The sequence below is a fragment of the Equus caballus genome, chromosome 19 (genome assembly GCF_041296265.1).
Source record: "Equus caballus isolate H_3958 breed thoroughbred chromosome 19, TB-T2T, whole genome shotgun sequence".
NCBI lineage: Eukaryota > Metazoa > Chordata > Mammalia > Perissodactyla > Equidae > Equus > Equus caballus.
In genome coordinates, this window is record NC_091702.1 from 25,638,622 (window position 1) to 25,658,197 (window position 19,576).

Genomic DNA, 19,576 nt, shown 5'->3' on the forward strand with positions numbered 1-19,576 from the left:
TAAAATCTACTTCAGGTTCTAGAAATTAGTCACACTAAGTTGTTTGGACAACCCCCAACTTTTGTTATTAGATTGAGTCCCTCAACATTCTCAGTATCCCTCAATAACCAACCATGGGTTACAAATTCAAAAGAACATTGTGATTGGGTTTTAGAGAGTAAGGTCTTACACTTGAGGAAACCCAGGCCCAAAGAGGTGCAAGGACTAAATCTATACATTCTAAATTGTAGGTCATTGTGTTTTCAACAACATACCTTCAGACATTATGACTTTTGATGATGTTGGTAATATGGAAACATGAGTTACCTATTACCAGATGAAATGAAGAAATGAAAACCTTATCTTTACCATTCCAGATCAGGGTTTGCTTTGGCCTGTTATGTGGAATGGCATAAGGCTTTTTCTAGGTTAATTTATTAATAATTGCATAGTGTTGCTTTAAAAATTTTTTTTTTACTTGTCAAGACATCTCAGGGTAAATGGAATATCTTTCTCCTTTATAAGGAACTCATTAACAAGGAAAGAGATCTCTTACAATATAGTTTTCTTCTCCAACTTTATTTTCCCTTTGCTTTCAAAGAACCCTACTTGCCTCAAAACTGACTTACCCAATGGTTGGAATCATAACTTGCACTGGCCGATTCCTCTTGCTGAGAGTGCTGCCCTCAACCCTCCCCACCTCCTTGAATTGTTCCCTTTCTTTAAGGTCCAGCTGAAGTGAAATCTCCAAGACGTGTTCTTGGGCTATTGCTGTTCCTGGTGACCACTGTTTTCCTACTCATCTGACCCTTTGGGTGCACTGCTTTATATGCTCTTTTTGTTTTTCTATGCTAATATCTTGGCTTCCAACCCATAAACCCCTTAACTATAAGAACTGCTTCACCTTTTTTGCATTTAACCCAGGACTCTTGAATTGTAGGTGCTTTATAAGCACTCTTTCAAAGTAGATATCTCTATGATAAAGTGTTCTAAAGTTAATTAATTATAAAACTAAGGGTCCTATCACAGTGATTAACTGATTAACAATAATAATATTAAAACACTCCCGAATTATTGGTTTGTGTTGTTCTTTGAGACATCCTGGGATGTTTGGGAAGCAAGGAGGTATTCGAGTCCTGTCTATCAGTGAGCAACATGTGAAGAAGAAAAGAGAAGTCATGGAAATTCTAGAGCTAGACAGTGTGCTCCATTTGTACAATTCCTTTAATTACATATATGTATATTTTGGATTCAACTGGAAAATAGCATTTAGTTCAGAGAAAGCTGATATAAGAAGCTTATCATGAATATAATTACACATCAAAGGATCTAATGCCATTGCATTTTTTACTGTTTTTAAGATTCCAAGTCTCACTCTGCAGGATGCAGTCTGCAGCAACATTTATTGTATGTACAGCCAGAAAAGAAACTGCATTAACAATATAACTGCATACACTAAGGATCACATATATTTTGGCCATTATTCAAAGTAAGACATTATTCTAGGTAGAAGTAGCGAATTCAAAAGAATAAACAGTTTATTCTTTTTCATTCTCATATCTCCACCCTTCTCTATTGCCCTTATTGTCTCTGTAATATAGAAACATGATGTCATTATTCTCTATGTTAATATTTTTGTGAAAAAAAGGAACAATATTATGAAAATATTTTTAGAAAAACAAAATTTCACCAGTTGTTTAAATTTATAAGAGAATTGAGGTTTACTTTATTTTTTGTTGTTTTATCAACTAGGACATACATAAGGGAATAATTATATTAACACTTTATATCAAAATGATAATATTGCTCTGTTAAGTAGATAATTGACTTCAGATGTGATTGAATCCATTATTACCAAAATATCCTTTAGTTAATGATTGGATGTAGGAAGAAATGTTATTTTTATCCTTTGCTAAAGCACTGTTTTATTAAATTCTTAAAGAGCAAACTGAAACCACATTATTTTGCATGCACAGATATCTAGCATTATGCTCTAAAAATACAATCTCTAAGCATAAGCTGTAAATAGGAAATCATTGGCTCCTTCTGTCTTACTGCCTTATGCACCTTTGATGTATATTTCTTTAGCATTATTACAAACTCTGCTAAATCAATTCTCTAATCTTTCTCTCCACAATTAATTACTTTGGATAATTTACCAATTGCATGATTTAATAAACATACAATTCCCCTTTTAAAAAACAATCCCTACCAGTTTGCCACATGAGAGCTGGAGTGTTATCTGCAACAACAGAGAACTTGACTTCTGTTGTGGTGACGTGGGGAGAGTTGAGGGGAGATAACTAGCTTTGGCAACCTAAAGACATGAATTTTCCTTTAGCAGAAACTTTCATGAAGTATATGTAAAATAAACAATAAAATATATGTTTAACATTTTAATTTTATTGTTGTGTGAAGATATGAAAAATCCAACCAATCAATTTCATATAAACTGATATAAGAGCATGTGCTTTGCACCGTATCTGCTTCTGATTCTTCCCTGTGTGACATACAGCCTAGCACAGTGCCTTCCCTACAGAAGGAATTTTCTCAAGGAAGCCTTTCCTTCTCCCCTCAGATGCATTAAGACCCCTGTATACCTTCTCATAGCACCATATAATGTTTAAGTATTTAATAATTAGTATAGCCAATATCTGTCTCCTCTCATGAGAAAAGTCTGGAAATTCCCAGCATCTAACGTGGTCTCTGACATATAGCACTGCCCGATAAGTGTTGATTTAATACCAGAAATGCCCTCAAGCAGTATGAAGATGGATAGATGGGTGATCACTGATAACCTTTAGTAAGTGTTCATGTTGTTCTTTGAGTATTTCCCTAAACCTTATTCAAAGAATCTAAAATTGGAGTAATAATGACTTACAATCTACTAAGATAGATAAATTCCAATCAGTATGCATACCAACTCACCTTCCTCATTCATTACCCTGGCTCTTCCAGTTGTATTTTATAATCAATGCTGTTTACTGTAGAAAAATCAGAAAAATACTCTATCACTAAGGACATCGTAGAGAATTTTTACTTTGTAAATCTCTACATCCACTTTCCTATGCTCAAGGAAGCAGGATCTACAAACATGAAAATTAACATTAGCAAGTATCAAAAGTTATAATTCCTGATAGGACCATTTGTGGCTTGATTTTAAATATGCCTGATAGGTCTAATCAGCCCTTGATTATCCCTTAGAATCATGTTCAGGTTTGGTAAATGTTGTCTCAGTGGCCACTGGTATTCCCGATTTGCTAAAATTAGGAGAGGGATTGGAAAGGAAAGAAAAAATGCAATTTAGTGTAAGAATCCAGATTCTGCAGTCAGAATGCTTGGCCTCAAATCTCAGAATTACCATGTACTAGCTTAGTGGCCTCGGGAAATTTACTGAACACTGAGTAATACCTCTGTTTTCTCATGTGCAAAATGAATAAGGTGACGGTAAGAATTAAATGAATGAATTCATGTAAAGAATTTAGAAGCATGCCTGGTATATAGCAAAAACTCATAAATATTAGCTGCTGTTGTTATTATCATTAGCCTTTGTTGAAGTTAGTTATTAGTTAAATATAAATACTTAATTTATAATTTGTCAGTCAGCACATACATAGTTCGATGCAAATTACTGCTAACAATGGTATAAAAGAAAAGTTGGTATCTTAAGGTCTTTTTGCAATGCACTAGGAAATATTAGCACACTGTGGTCCCTCTCTAAGAACAATATGACTACCAGAAGATAAAACTGTGTTGCAAAGTGAAAACTATGACTACACCTGCCCAAAAAAGTAATCACTAAAACATACCAGTAAACTAGGGGCCGGCCCAGTTGTGTAGTGGTTAAGTTCACGTGCTCCACTTCAGCGGCTGGGGGTTCACAGTTTCTGATCTTGGGCGTGGATCTACACACTGCTCATCAAGCCATGCTGTGGTAGTATCCCACATACAAAACAGAGGAAGACTGGCAGAGATGTTAGCTCGGAGACAATCTTCCTCAAGCAAAGAAAGGAGCATTGGCAACATATGTTAGCTCAGGGCCAATCTTCCTCACCAAAATAAATAAATAAATACATAAAACACCCCAGTAAACCAGCTTGATTTCATTATTTCCTAATTAATGCATAAATATATTTTCTCTGCTACAACTTAGTAACAGATAGGTGATGCCAGTCACTGAAAGAGGAAAGAGATCTTAAGATTGAAAAAAAAATTTTACCAGTTACTTTTGTGGTCTAGGAATAGAAAGTAAGCATTCTATTTTAGCAACAGATTTCCATCTCTTTGCCTGAGGCTTTCTTCAGCCATGGAAAACTGCTGGTGTAGACCAGAAGGGTTAAAGATTTGACACCTCCATGAACAACCCTCACTCAGTTCCTGATGGGAGCCGGTGAATCAATATCCAGCTCCCTTGTCCCTTGGATGAGAAAATTCTAAAGAACGTATTTGATACTGGCCCTCAGATGTTCCCGAGGACAATTAAGCTCCAGTCACCCACAGTAAGAGATGACTTGATAAAATGTCTTCTACTCTCTGTCTTCCCTTTCTGGTCTTCCTTTTTCCTCTACCTTCACCTCTCAATGAACTACTTGCACTCACATTTTTTCTCCAGGTCTGTTTCTAGGGGGACCCAAAGTAAGGCTCCTGGTAAGCTCCAGGTTGGGCGGTGAGAGTTTATGCTGAGAACACAGAGAGGATGTGGGGCTTGCAGCAGAAGCAGAGGCTGGAAAGGAGGATTAGAATCAGTCAGTTTGTATTCCTAGCCAATCAGTGTCTTGCCGGCAAAGGTTGCCTTAGTTCTTAACGCCTTGGCATTCACAGGTGGTCAGTGTGTGTTTTGTAAACAAATATACCTTTATCACTGTAGGGGACAAATTAAGGGCTCATCTCTTTGATAATCAAATTAAAATGCTGTGGAGACGTACTCCACGTATGCTTCCTTTCTTTACTCCACATCCTGTCAATTTGCTGTCTGCCCAAGGGATCCAGAGAGCTTTTGTGGGTCTGTCAGCGGCAGCAGCTCTGTAGTAAAAGCAGGTGCCGTTCTCCAAACCAGGCGTGCCAGAATTCTTGCTCAGCCCTTGGAAGCTGTAGGAGGTACGGTGGTGACTGAAACAGCAGTTTCTCAAGGTGACGGAGAGAAAAGGGCTCTCCCTCGCTCAGTGGTGTGCAGAGCTGTGGGTTCCACTGCCCAGTAATGCTGCTCCCCAAGTTTACCATGGTTTGCTAACATAGTCTTTAAGCTCACACATACTCTCCCTGTGGTAGGCCCGTGGGCCAGACAGGGTTGGTCACAGGACTTCCTAATAACAGCCACAAGTTTTCGGAACCAAATATCTCATACATTTCCCTTGGTTAAAATCCTTCTCCTTAAAATGAATTTCCCTCTCAGTAGCTTTTGGAATTCTTCAATGATTTTTTAAATCCTTTGCTGCCATGCAACTTCATTTGAGACTACCTCAATCCGTCAAAACTATTCTGGCATCTTTGAAATCTTAAGAAGGAAAGAGTAGAGTCTTGAACCATTTCTTTCCTGAAAGCTTAGGAATTCCATACCAATTTTCCTATCTCTTTCCCCCGTTACTATTGAGCTGCACAAAAATGTGTGCCGAACAGTGGAAACAAGGCCTTTGCTAGGCCTGCTAAACATCTCATCGAAACGTCTCCACAGAAAGCAGGCCTCAAGTCATCCCTTGGCAACAACTAGATCTTTCTTCCAAGGTAACCAGGAGTCTCCACTTCCACGTGTGACTCCTACAGGGCAGTCCCTGTTAGCACTGAGGGAGCAGCTGTGGCATTTGAGTTTTGCTCACTGGTTTCTGTGTGGGTTTAGTCAAAAGTCATACTTTTTTGATACTTGTGGGGGTTATATAAGTCCCTGACTTTCTAAGACATTTTTTAAGTAGTTTTTTCAATAAATAGACTTGCCAGATCATAGGTTTTTGAGTTGAGTATTGGTCGCCATCAATTTCTGTAGAGGGAAGGGAAGCAATAGAAAGGAAGTGGCACAGACAGGTCTGTTTTGTTTTTTTTTAAAGATTTTATTTTTTTCCTTTTTCTCCCCAAAGCCCCCCAGTACATAGTTGTATATTCTTCACTGTGGGTCCTTCTAGTTGTGGCATGTGGGACACTGCCTCAGCGTGGTTTATGAGCAGTGCCATGTGCGCGCCCAGGATTCGAACCAACGAAACACTGGGCCACCTGCAGCGGAGCGCGCAAACTTAACCACTCAGCCACGGGGCCAGCACCAACAGGTCCATTTTTTACAGTGCACAAGAAATATACTTTGAATGAGTAACTGCATAGCTCTAGCTACAATGTGGAGATTGGGTGAGAGGCAGACATTTAGATTAATTAGGGAGTTTGTGGAGTATGCCAGGTGAGAGATAATAAGAGTCTTAATACCAAATTTTAGCCATAATAGAGGTAGATAGATTTTGTGCACTAATTTTGTGTAGCTCCATTTAATTTCTCCTTTTGCTAGGAAAATAGGCTGTGTGTGTTAGGCCTGCATTCTTGCTTCCCCTCCCCTGTTGACATCACAGCTTTGGAAAGCAGTCCTGAGCACTGGGAGGCTGCTTCTTGCTCTGCTCCTCTCGAGGGTCATCCCTGAGTCTCCTTGCCTATGGCTGGCTGCCCAGAGGTTTGTTATCCATAGGGCGTTTGTTGCTAAGTTGGGTGTTTTCTACTAGAAAGTGACAGAAATCAGTCTGGTCACTTCAGGATGAACATAACAGCCCGAAGGGCACCAGGCACCACAAAATCATGTTACGAAGACTCTCACCAGACCATAACTTATCAGATAGTGCCTCTGCTCTGAAAGTTAAGGGAAAGCAGAAGGAGTCCCTGCAGATCATTGAATCATGGCCATATGCCTTGGTTGAGTTTTAGGGTTTTCTGACTCCCCACCCCACACCCCACATGCAAACTTACTTCCCACTATCCAAGAACTCCACTTCAGTCACACTGGTTTCTTCATGTTTCTCTAAAAAGCCTATGCTTTTTTCTACTCCAAGGTTTTTGCTCATTTTTTTCCCCTCGTCTAAAATGTCTTTTTTCTTTTACATTCTAGATTTTTGAGCCCAAAATATATAATGTGGTATAATCCTATGGTACATTTAAAGTAGAATAGAAAATGATTCTTTCCAGGAAACCAAAGATTCATGTTTACTAATTTTCTACTGTAAACTTATTTTTCCAATTGTGTAAAAGTGGTATGACTTGTCTCTATCCAGAAAGTAAGAGCTAAAGGGAGAAGCTGTCTTATATTTCTCTTCCCTCCCCCTAGCGCAGCGATGGTCACGCGGTAAAGGCTCAGTGAACACTAGTGACATGGTTCATGATTCATCCACTGTTTCCCGTGTCATGTCACACCATGCTGTAACGACCAGTCTCCCTCAATTTGTTTCTCTCACGAACCTATAAACAGGTGTTGTGATTATCTCACAGAAATACCTTCTAGAGTGGGGCTACGTTGCATTTTAAATCTGACAGAAGACATAAAAGCAGTCCCACAATGTCAGTTTAACTTACAGCTTAGGTATGAGGTATTAACTGTGGTTACTTTCATTTGCAATTAAAAAAACAGAACAAACCACATGTTTACTGAGCATCTCTACCTATAACTAAAAAGAAATTCTGATATAGAACTGTGGTATTGCTATTGCTTATACCAATAGGTATAGGTATAGTGAACCTACTTGTGTCCAACTGCATTGTTCATGCATTACCTAGTTACTCATTCAAAGCACTTATTGCAGATACAGTCACCATACTGGTCAGTGTGATACAACAATTGAAGGGAGAATATGGCCCCACTCTAGATATTCACAGTTTAGTAAACAAATATCTTTTTTTTTTTTGGTCTCTTTAGACTGGTAAGTAAGGAAAAGATTTGTGACAAAGTCAGAGAATGCAAAACCTCTTTACTAGGCAACAAGGCAACAGATTACTACTTATAAAGTTTAAGAAAACAGTACATTTGTGTTTATATATTTTCCTTTATTAAGTTTCTAAAAACACTCTTTTGAACCTTTAAATACAATTTAAATTATTTCAGACTGAAGAAAGAGAAACTTTTTTGTGGGATAACTATAATTTACCTTTATTTCTCTTAAAATACAGAAGACGGCTCTTTTAGTAATTGTTATCTTCTTTGACAATCGGATCTTTCACTGGTGTCCAACACCAGTGAAACCACTAACTGTAAAGACATCAATATTGTTTAGCGAGAGGGAAAAGCCTCTGCAATGTGGTGTTCCTGCACTCATTTTTCAATATAAAAATCCTTTAATTTTTTTGAATACTTTTACTTCTATGAAACAATATTTTTATTCTGTTGTACTTTCTTTATCCTCTGGTCGAGGGTAGGATGGTCTGGGAGGAGTGAAGAAAGAAGGACATGAAATAATGGAATTTCAGGCAGCTTAGGGGAGTGATGCCACCAAGATGGCAGAGTAGGAGATCCCAAGCTCCAGCTTCCCACAAAGAACAGTGATTAGACAGCTATCCAAAAAGAAAATAGCTCTGGGAGAGCTCAGGAGCCCATTTAAGAAGTGTCAACAACATAGTGGAGCAAAATAACCTGAGAATAACCACACAAAAATGGTAGGAAAAACAGGTTCATTTTGCTTGAATCATTCCATCCCCCAGGCCGGCACTGCTCAGGGCCAAGAGGGAATTCCCTGGCCAGAGAGAGTTCTCATTGCAGGAAAATAGCAGAATTAGCGACCAGCTTCCCCAGTCTTTCAGGGCACTGCCCAAAGGACCTGGTCCCAACTCCTATAGCTGACCTGCTCTGCCAGGCATACCAACAGCTAGGCCCTGTATAGTCATGTACCTGCACACTGCTGGCCCCAACTCCTTTCACCAGGCTCTACTGTTGTTTGTGCTCCCATGGCTTGCCCTTGCAGCCACAGAAGTGCATGCCGAGAGCCAAGGAACCCACAGCTGCTTGTGTACCAGAAGCCAGTCCCGTCATCTGTCACAAGCCTGTACTGCTGCTGCTGCTCCTACAGATAGCCCCTGTAGTGTGAACCTGCATGCTGCTGGTACTGACTCCTGTCACTGGACTCCACTGCAGTGCACCACCTGCAACTAGTTCCTGCAGCTGCATGAGTGCACACTGAGAGCCAGAGTCCCACAACTGCATGTGCACCCACAGCTGGCCCTGGCCCCTGCCACTGACCGAGACCCTTGCCAAAGTGTGTATGCCTGCAGCCAGCCCCTGCCACCACGCAGGCACCTGCAGCCAGCTCCACAGCTGAGCAAGTGTACACCACCAGCTCCAACCACCACTACTACCACCTGCCCTGGTCCCTTGCTGATGAGGACTCTGACAGCTCTTGTAGCCACCCAGGACCCCCTACAGCTCTTGCTGTTAAGGATCGTGCAATTGTCAATGTCACAGACCTCAGCCACTTGAGCCAATGAGATACTTTCACTACCTCACATTTCATCATATTTGTGAATTTTCCAGTTTTCTTCTTGTCATTGATCTCTAGTTTCACACCACTGTTGTCAATTAAAAGATGCTCCATATGATTTTATTCTTCTTAAATTAAGACTTTTTTGTGGCCTAACGTAGGCTCCATTCTGTAGAATGTTCCATGTGCATTTGACAAGAATGTGTATTCTGCTGCTGTTGGATGGAATGTTATGTAAATATCTGTGAAGTCCTCTGGTCTAACATCTAGTTTAAGTCCAATGTTTCCTTATGGATTTTCTGTCTGTATGATCTATCCATTGTTGAAAGTGGAATACAGAAGTCCCCTACTATTATTGTACTGCTGTCTATTTCTCCCTTCAGGTCTGTTAATGTTAGCTTTATATATTTAGATGTTCCTATGTTGGGTGCATAAATATTTACAACTTTATACCCTCTTGTTGGATTGACCCCTTTACTTTATGATTATATAACAACCTTCTTTGTCTCTTATTACAGTCTTTGTCATATATAAGTATAGTATTCTTGCTTTCTTTGGGTTTTTATTTGCATGAAATATCTTTTTTCATTTCTTTACTTTTAGTCTGTGTGTGTCCTTACAGCTAAAGTGAGTCTTTTGTAGTCAGGATATAGTTGGGTCTTGTGTTTTTAATCTATTCCTCCATTCTATGTCTTTTCATTGGAGAATTTAGTCCATTTACATTTAAAGAATTATTGATACATATGGACTTTTGTTAATTATTTCCTGGTCATTTTGTAATTCCTTTGTTCCTTTCTTCTTGTCATCTTCTCTTCCTTTGTGATATGATAATTTTCTGTAATGTTGTGCTTTGATTCCTTTCTCTTTATCTTTTGTGTATCTATTATAGGTTTTTACTTTGTGGTTACTATGAGGCTTATATAAAACATTTTATATATGTAACAGTCGGTTTTAAGCTGATCACAACTTAAGTGTGAAGGCACACTAAAGCTCTATGTTTTTATTCTCCCACTTTCCCCACATTTTATGTGTTTGATATCACAATTTGCATCTTTTTACCTTTTTTATCCATTAAAAATTTGCATAGTTATAGTTATTTTTAGCACTTATGTCTTTTAATCTTTGTACTAGATTTATAAGTGATTTACCCACCACAATTAAAGATTAGAATATTATGTATTTAACTATATATTTACCCTTGCCAGTGAATTTACACTTTCATATGTTTTCCTGTTACTAATTAGTGTTCTTTCATTTCAGCTTGAAGAATTCCCTTTAATATTTCTTTTAAGGCTGGTCTAGCGTTGATGAACTTCTTCATCTTTAGCTTGTCTGGAAAGCTCTTATCTCTCCTTCACTTCTGAAGAATAACTTTAGTAGAGTATTCTTTGTTGGCAACTTTTCCTTGTAACACTTTGAATACATCATCCCACTCTCTCATGGCCTACAAAGTTTCTGCTGCAAAATCTGCTTTTGGTCTTATGGAGGTTTCCTCCTCATAACGAGTTGTTTTTCTCTTGCTACTTTTAAGATTCTTTCCTTGTCTTTAACTTTTGACAGTTTAATTATAATATGTCTCGGGGTGGGTCTCTTTGGATTCATCTTATTTGGAATTATCTAGGATTCCTGGATCTGAATGACTGTTTCTTTCCCTATGTTAGGGAAGTTTTCAGATATCATTTCTTTGAATAAGATTTCTCCCCCTTTCTCTCTTTTCCTCTGGGACCCCCATAATGCAAATATTGATCCATATGATGGTGTCCTGTATGTCCTTTAAGCTATCTTCATTGTTTTTTCTTTTTACTCTTCTGATTAGATGAATTCCACTTCCCTGTCTTTGAGTTCTCTGATCCTTTCTTCTGCTTGATTAGTCTACTGTTGAATCTTTCTATTGAATTTTTCCGTCCATTTATTGTACTCTTTAACTCTATGATTTCTGTTTGGTACTCTCTTATATTTTCTCTTTTTATTGAAAATTCTCACTTTACTCATGGGTTGTTCTCCTGACCTTGGTGAGCAAATTTATAACCATTATTTTGAACTCTTTATCAGTAAATCACTTATCTCTGTTTCATTAAGGCTGTTTCTGGAGTTTTATCTTATTTGTTTGAAATGTATTGTTTTGTCTCCTCATTTTGCTTGACTCTGTGTTTGTTTCTGTGCATTAGATAAACAGCCAGCTCTCCTGTTCTTGATGGAATGGTCTCATATAGGAGATGAACCTTGTCATTCAGGCTAGCCCTAGCTCTTGTTTGTCTCTCAAACCTTTTTGATTGTCCAAGTCTCCTTCTTTGTTCTTAGTGGTTCCCAGTAGTTCAGTGTGTGCCAAAACCTGTCAGTGTCCCAAAGGAGAGTATTCCAGTCAGCATCTAGATACAGGCTAATTGGAAACCATACTTTTGAAGTATGCAAATAAACCTCTTTCAGGGAAAGACTAGGTGATGGGTGTTTCTACCTACTCCATCTGTGCTGAGCCCAGGAGGGACAGCCAGTTAAGAAGTGTTTCTTTGTTTGCTACAGTCCTGGGGAACCCATGAATGCAAGCCCTGCTGGCCACCCAAGCCAAGTCATCAAGGGATGCATCCCCTGGTGGCAGCTTCAAAAGCCAGAGTGCCAGATGTGTGCACAAGCTCTTTTCAGGGACACATTGCTGATCTGGAGCAAGGTAGAGGGAGAATGTGAAGATGGCATCTGCCTGCCTCCCTAGTTTCCAGAGAGGACTGCAGTTGGTCTCTAGATGTGTGTTAAATTAGAAGTCTGCCCCTCAGGTTGCAGCTTTTAAGATATGCAAAGCTTTTGAGATAGCTTTTAAGATATTTCAGGAAAAGACTGGGAGATGGGCATTTTTGCCTTGCTGCCTCTGCACTGAGCCCTGGGGTAAGAGCCACAGTGAGTCCTCACAAGCCCATTAAGAAATTTTCTTTGTTTGCTATATAGTGTGTGGTTCTTGTGGACACAAGACCCATTGGCTTACAGGGCTAGGTATTTTGGGGGCCCATCCCTCAGGTGAAAGTCTTAAAAGTTAGGGCACTAGATGTTGGTCCAAACCCTTTTCTCCTCAGAGAGAAGCTGGGAGCTATGAGTTCCCTCACAATTGTATGTCACTGTGATGGAGTAGGGTTTATGGCAGATGTGTCTCGCCTTTCTTACCCAATTTGATGTGGATTTTTTCTCACTTGCCTAGTGTGTAGGAATCACTCAGCTAGTTTCTAGATTTTTTCAGAGAGAATTGTTCTGTGTATAGCCATAGACTCGGTGTGCACGTGGGAGGAGTGAGTTCTAGAGCGCCATCTTGGACTGGAACCCAATAAGGCTCATACTCAATGTTTTTAACATAGGATTAATTCCCCCTCTACCTGCCTCTAGGCTTGTCAAGATAATGAAATGAGATATGTAGGTGTAAAGCACTTTGAAAGGAATGGGGCCTTGTATAAATATAAATGAAGATTGCTTTGACATGCCTGAATAGGAGCAAATTCCAGACTGGACAGGAAGAGTATACAGTATGACTCTTCTCTTCTCACTGCATCCAAGGCATATACAAATCTCTCTCTTGCTTATGAAGCTGAAAATAAAGCCGATTTAGTCTAAGCATTCTACCGTGGACCAGGTGTTTTAGAAGTCCCAATATTTGTTGCCAGGTTCTTTTTGAAAGAAATAGCAAGGTGGCTGGCTTATATTCCAGTTGTTCGAGCTGCCAAATGACTCTTAAAAAACAAAACAAAACAACTTTCTCCAGTAGCACATAGAGAAGTGCCTTTCTCCTCCCTCCCCATTCTTTCATTTTAATCTTTTGTAATGTGTAGTTTCCAGATTACAAAAATGTAAACAAAACATGTCTCTTCTGTAGTTACTATTATCTAGTGCAAATTGGAAAAAGAAACCATAATGCTTCTTAATCTTCTTTAAAAATTCCTTTTGATAAATAATTTATTTCCAAATATTGGTGTTCCTTGCATGATTTGCATGGGGTAGAGTGGAATAGAAATAGGATTCATATCGACCTATTGTAGATAATGCTTTTTTCCTGAGGTACAGCATAATCACAGTAGGCAGTTTCCCAGGATTTTTGTGATCACTATGCTGGGGATAAAACTCTGCAAAGATACCTTTGGCATTGGGGAAGAAATGGTTGCTACATTTTGGAGAAAAATATCTCAAAGAAATAAAGGGATATCAAAGGTGTTTCTTTTTCCTCTTTATTTCTAAGAAATGTATTTCCCCAGGCATATAGACGAAGATCAAATTGAATTGTATTTTTATCATAATATAAATTGTGGAAACAACTGGGAAATATAACTTTTAAATATTAAATGGAATTTGACTCTTTTGAATATGTAGATTTGAAAATTTAACATCACATTTTCCTTGTAAATTCTATCTTTTATGTGTCCTGTACTGTCTCAAGTTAGTGTGCTAATTTCCCTTGTGTAGTTTCACAAGATAATATTTTCATTCACTAACAACATTTCATATGCATTAATAACATCGACACAGCCACATTTCCCTGTGTGCCACCTTCAGGGTTATATGAGATGCAGGGACATTTATTAAGCCCAGGTAAATATTAAATATCACTTGAGAGAGCAGGAGAGTAACAATGGCATTTGCTGTCAGCCCTAAGTTCCTTTGAGATGTATATGAATACATAGGACTTGTTCAGTCTATTAAGCAGATGCTAGTTCAGCTGTAGTGAATATGTTGGTTTTCAAACATAGTTTTGGAGTGCTATGGTGGGTGGATATGCATGTATGAAAAATTCCAGGTATGAGTTTTGAGGTTGCCATTTAAAATTTTATTTTATTAAATTTAATTCAAATCTTGGCCTCAAAAATGAATAAATGGTATTAGTTTGATAAATTTTGGAAAAGTAATTAGGAATAGAGTAAAGCATTAAGGAAAATAGTACCTAAAATTTTAAGGAATTTTTAGATTAAATTATATTTTAAATGAAATAAATTGATCATTAATTTTGTCTGGAATTTTACTTAGTCCAATAACCATGTGTTGATTTTCACTTGTTCCTCTCTGCTATTTGTTTCATCATGAGACATTCCGAACCGTTTTATAAGGAAGTGTTTTAAAGGTTAACTATTGCAACTCATGTAATTAGGGAAGCTATTTCTTAACACTTGAGCTAAATAAAAGGAAGAAAATATTGTGTTTCTTTATACACTCTGAGACATGAAAAAGATACTGAAGTTTTTTTAATAGACAAATAAAATTAAAAAGAGTTTTAAATGAAAAAGATGTTTTATAAAAGTATTTTTTCCCCTGTGTTTTTGCCACTCTGGATGTATGAGTGTATAAAATAATGAAAAACAAACAAATAAGTAAAAACCCTTAATACTGAATGCCAGCTTTTTTTTCTTTTTCTTTCAGCTCTCAGGAGAAGTGATTTTGCAAATTGCCAACGAACCAGTCCTGCCCTTTAATGCTCTCGATATAGCTTTAGAAGTTCAAAACAACCTTAAAGGTAACTTTTCTTTGAATTATAGTAATTTTAGCAAATGAAAAATTGTTCAACTAATTTTCAACAAGGAATGGGTAAAATTATCTACTACCTTACTAATATTGGCAATGCAACACCTCCCTTCCTATAGAGGATTATCAATAGAAAGGCTTAGAATTTCAGTTACCATGTCAACAGGAATGAGGCGAACTGATGTGTGAGCATCAGACTTTGAAGGATGTTCCCCCAACTTTCTTTTATCAAGGAGATTTATAAGTTCAAGCTTCTGTTATTTTATGCAGGTTCCATATAGAAAAGTATAGTCCAGGGATTTTTTTTTTTTTCAATGTTTGTACCTAACATTCAATCAGTTCAAACAAGACTGGCCCAGAAGTTCCTTCTTTAGGATTGGTTTCTATAAGGTATGGGACCCATCATATTTCACTGAAGTGTTGGCTCATCCAAGATCAAGGATGACAAGAAGGAAACCAGGGAATTATTTCCATAGTCTCTGTTGCAACATCTTCATGTTTGGATATATCACTTTTTGAAGAATTGTGACACCACTCTAATAATTACCTTCATGTCCCCTTTATCTACATACAAATTTTTCAATTAGGCTTCTAATTTGTCTTCATTAACCACATACAGAGGGAAGTATTGTATTTAAAGAATGCATCCTCCTCCTCCTCTTTGAGTCACACATCTTCCTATCAGATCTTTAATGAGTTGTTTGTAGACATGTGCTTCTCAATACAAATGTCAGTATTTTAACTATAGGACGTAAGCAGTAATCCTTGGAAAATGGGTCATTCTAAAGAGCCAAATATTTCCAATATCTGCAAGTTTAATGCTTTTGTTTTGACTAACTGGATTGCTTAACCCAGAGAATACTACAATATAGTTTTTTTTCCCCTTAATGATTCTTATGACTTTCATGATAGTGGCTGTAAAACCATGACCTTGGGAGCAATTGAGCTGTTTAGGGATATTTGCTCCTAAAATAAATGGACTCATATTGCTCTGCTTTTGGTGTATTTAAGACAGTCTCTATTTTTTCTACTTTTGTCAAGCTTCTATCTCACTGTTGTCAATCACTCTTTCTTCTAATTTGCTATTTCTAGAATATTTTGGGCATAGAAACTGAGTAACCAGGGATCAGCCCAGTTGCGCAGCAGTTAAGTTCACACGTTCCACTTTGGTGGCCTGGGGTTCGCCGGTTCGGATCACAGGTGTGGACATGGCACCGCTTGGCAAGCCATGCTGTGGTAGGCGTCCCACATAGAAAGCGGAGGAAGATGGGCATGGATGTTAGCTCAGGGCCAGTCTTCCTCAACAAAACGAGGAGGATTGGCAGCAGATGTTAGCTCAGGGCAAATCTTCCTCAAAAAAAAAAAAAAAAGAAAATGAGTAACCAAGTATATGCCATTTTACAAAATAAGAATGGATATAAGTCTTATACCTTATAAACAGGTATAAATAAGGACTGAAAAGTTCTGTGAATGCTAAACACTATCTTTTCTGCAACAATTTCTTTTAAGCATTTATTTTATTTGTTCTGTAGACTATTTTGCCTTTCTTTAGTCTTCATTTTTGTACTTTAGAAAATTCAGCTGGTACTGCATATTATACTTAAAGCTTTCAGAGAACAAAAAGAGGAGATTTTTCTTATATTACATAAAGACTTGTTCATCTACAAAGGAATACCTGGCATGCATAGGCAGGAGCCTCAAAGAGTAGACTGCAAAATACTAACGTTGCACGATAGAATTATAAATAATTTGCAAGCTGTTTTTCTGAGTCCAAATTTTCTACGTTAAATGTGTATTTGTAATAAAGACATGAAGAGTTTTTAAAAAAAATTAGAGAAATAAATCCAGCAGCAAAAAATTTAACACTACTGTCATTTTAAATGGAAAGTTCTATTATTTTTTTAAAAATTGAGTTTATTTTTAAAAATTCATAAATAAACATTTTAGCATTATAATTACTATATGAGCATTTTGAGTAATGTGGCCTACTTCTGAAGGTCAATAAAAGTCTTAATGGGTCATTGTTAGAATTAGATTATTACTATGTTTTTTGTGGGGGTAGTTAGGGATCTCTTTCAAAATCTAAAGAAAATTGTAGGCTCTCTCCCCAGAAATTTACATTTGTACAAAAAGGTTTACTGTATTCCCCGTGAACTTTACATGATCTCCTGAAATTGTTTACTCATTCATTTAACAAATATTTATTGAGCATCCACTGTACAGTTGCTGGTACAGTTTTATAACCAAAAAAAACCCCCAGAAACAAAAGCAAAATCTCAACCGCTAAGTTAATAAAACAAAATTAAAATTCCTAAGAAACATGCATACATAGTAGAATACAACTGACATAAGTCAAAGCAATTTTTAAGTTAGCATTATGCTCAAATTATTCTCTAATATCAGTCAATTTGGAAGAAATGTGCATTCTCAAAGTAAGTGTTATGCAGAGCTGACTGTAGTTGTGTCCAGAGCATAGAGGAGAGAAGAGATCTTGTCAGGGAATATAAATTTGGGAGGTATCCCAGATAGAAGTCTAAGGGATGGAAGATAGAAAGAAAAGAAAAGATCTAAGATTTCTGGGGAACTCCTACGTTTAGAAATTGGATGAATAGGTGGAATCAGAGAGTGAGGGGCCAAAGAGTAACAGAAAAACCAGGTGAATGTCATATCCTGAGGCCAAGGGAATAGAATCTTTCAAAGAGAAGGGAGTCATCAACTGTGTTAAGTACTGCTAATAGGTAAAGAAAAATGAGAACTGACCATCAATTATTGGATTTAGCAATTTGCAGATCATTGGTGATCTCAACAAAAACAGTTTTAGTGAAGTGGTATAAGAAAAAGCCTGATTCAAAAGAGATGGGTTTAGAGAAGTGATAAAATGGCCACACATGATGGTAGGTGGTGAGTATGGAGTAGACAAGGTTTAGCATTTTTGATTTTGATGAGAGCAATTCAATCGAGAGTCAAGATTGATCAGAGAGTGAAAGGAGAATTGCTGGACTTATTTTCTTGAGTAGAGGCATTGTAAGGGTGGAGGACTTTGCCTTATGAACATAGTAGTTCATCCATAAAAATGTGAAAGAAAGCAGAGCTTGTGGAATATGGGTAAATGTGGTGGTGGGAGCCCTTGGCAAGTCTCTTTAGAATGAAAAAACAGTAAAATAATTGTTTAGGAGGGTGGGAGAGCAAATGAACTATTAAAATGTGATCAATCTTTTGGGCAGCTGTAAGAGCTCTGGAGAAATATGTATTTTAGATGAGACAAATTCAATGTAATTGTGAATTTTTCCAGCCTTCAGCTGGGGATTCAGGCATAGAATAGGCAAAGTTGGATTTAAGGGTTAGTGCTATTCTGGGAGAAGGACATCGAACTAGATAGGATAAAGAACTTTGAGAATGTGTGCAAAGGAGGACTCATAGTGATGGACCAAAGTGTCTAAATCCAGTATGGCATAAAGTGAGGATATGAAGGGAATGAGGGTAAGCAAAAAGGAAGGGTCAATAGACTTTATTTCTTGGTAAGAGCAAAGAAGTGAGAATGAGTGAGCTAAAAATACTCATTCACTGGTGGCCAGCAAATGGGATTATTGAAAATGTGATCATACAGATGTGCAGATATTGGTAAAGACCAGGCTAGGGCATGACCATGGAAGTGTGGCAGGTGATCACTAGAGGAAAAGAAGCTAAGGAAAAGAGAGACTGGAATATGTAGATATTAAAATTGCCAAAAATAAGACGAGTCATTCTTGTAAGAGGGAAGGACTAAACCAGGACCTAAAATCTACAAAGAATGGACAGTGACCTAGAGATAAGTCCTATTGTTCTTCTAGGGCTGGTGGTACAAAGCACAGGGGTGAAGAAAAAACCACCACCTGGGAGGGTTGCAGTGGAAGAATGTCAGCAGGGGAGAGCCAGGTTTCAGTTAAAGCAAGAAGGTAAAGAAAATATTCCGAGAATACGCCAGGTTAATAATCCTTTCTTTAATAGCTATATCTAAAAGCATTTCAGTAAAGGGGGCGCAGTGGAAACTGCAGTTACTCTGCAAAGATTTCTACTTCAGGCCGGACACTACTGAGACTACACGAACCTCTCTCTAAAAGCCGAGAACCTCTCTCCATCCTCGGCTGGATGAGCCAGGAGTCTATGTCGGACTGCCTCTGCTATAGGTGAAGAACTTTTTCTTTGGTTGTTGGTTATATTTGAATTTTATTTCTTTTGATGTGAAAGTCCTTGGGGTCTCCCTGTCACTTTCACTCCAAAAGATGTGGCTAGATTTGAGGTGTCCTCATACTAAGAAAACAAAACAAAGCAAAAAACAGAGGCAAAAAAAAAATGTCTTTTACCATGACCTGGTTATAAGTATTTGATCAGAGTGATATGATTTATCAACTTTAACTGTTACATTTTTGTATTTTGGTCATCAGTATTCAAAATTATTTGATCATAGTCAAAGATTATTCAAACCTTTGCTAAATAGTAGCCAATTTGGTGTACCTGTTCTATTTTGACTACTTTGGTTATAGCTTTATTTCTAAAATAGAATACTTTAATGTGCTAATGTGTGAATAATGGACACCACTTATCAACAACTAAATAAATATTTTAGTTGCAATTTTAGCTACAGTGCTGGATGATTTCATTAGCTAAACAGAGTTCCTGTACTGTGTTAAATGAAACATATAATTTTA

At 37.7% G+C, this 19,576-nt stretch overlaps 1 protein-coding gene across 11 annotated transcripts in view; it reads left to right on the plus strand.

The window, feature by feature from the left end:
- Positions 1-19,576, plus strand: part of NAALADL2 (N-acetylated alpha-linked acidic dipeptidase like 2) — a 1,279,597-nt gene that overhangs the window by 1,193,061 nt on the left and 66,960 nt on the right. For all 11 annotated transcript variants that reach the window (XM_070242641.1, XM_070242639.1, XM_070242642.1 and 8 more), the window contains one exon: positions 14,787-14,880. In XM_070242641.1, the coding sequence (XP_070098742.1) occupies positions 14,787-14,880 (94 nt within the window). The remainder of the gene's footprint in view (positions 1-14,786; positions 14,881-19,576) is intronic.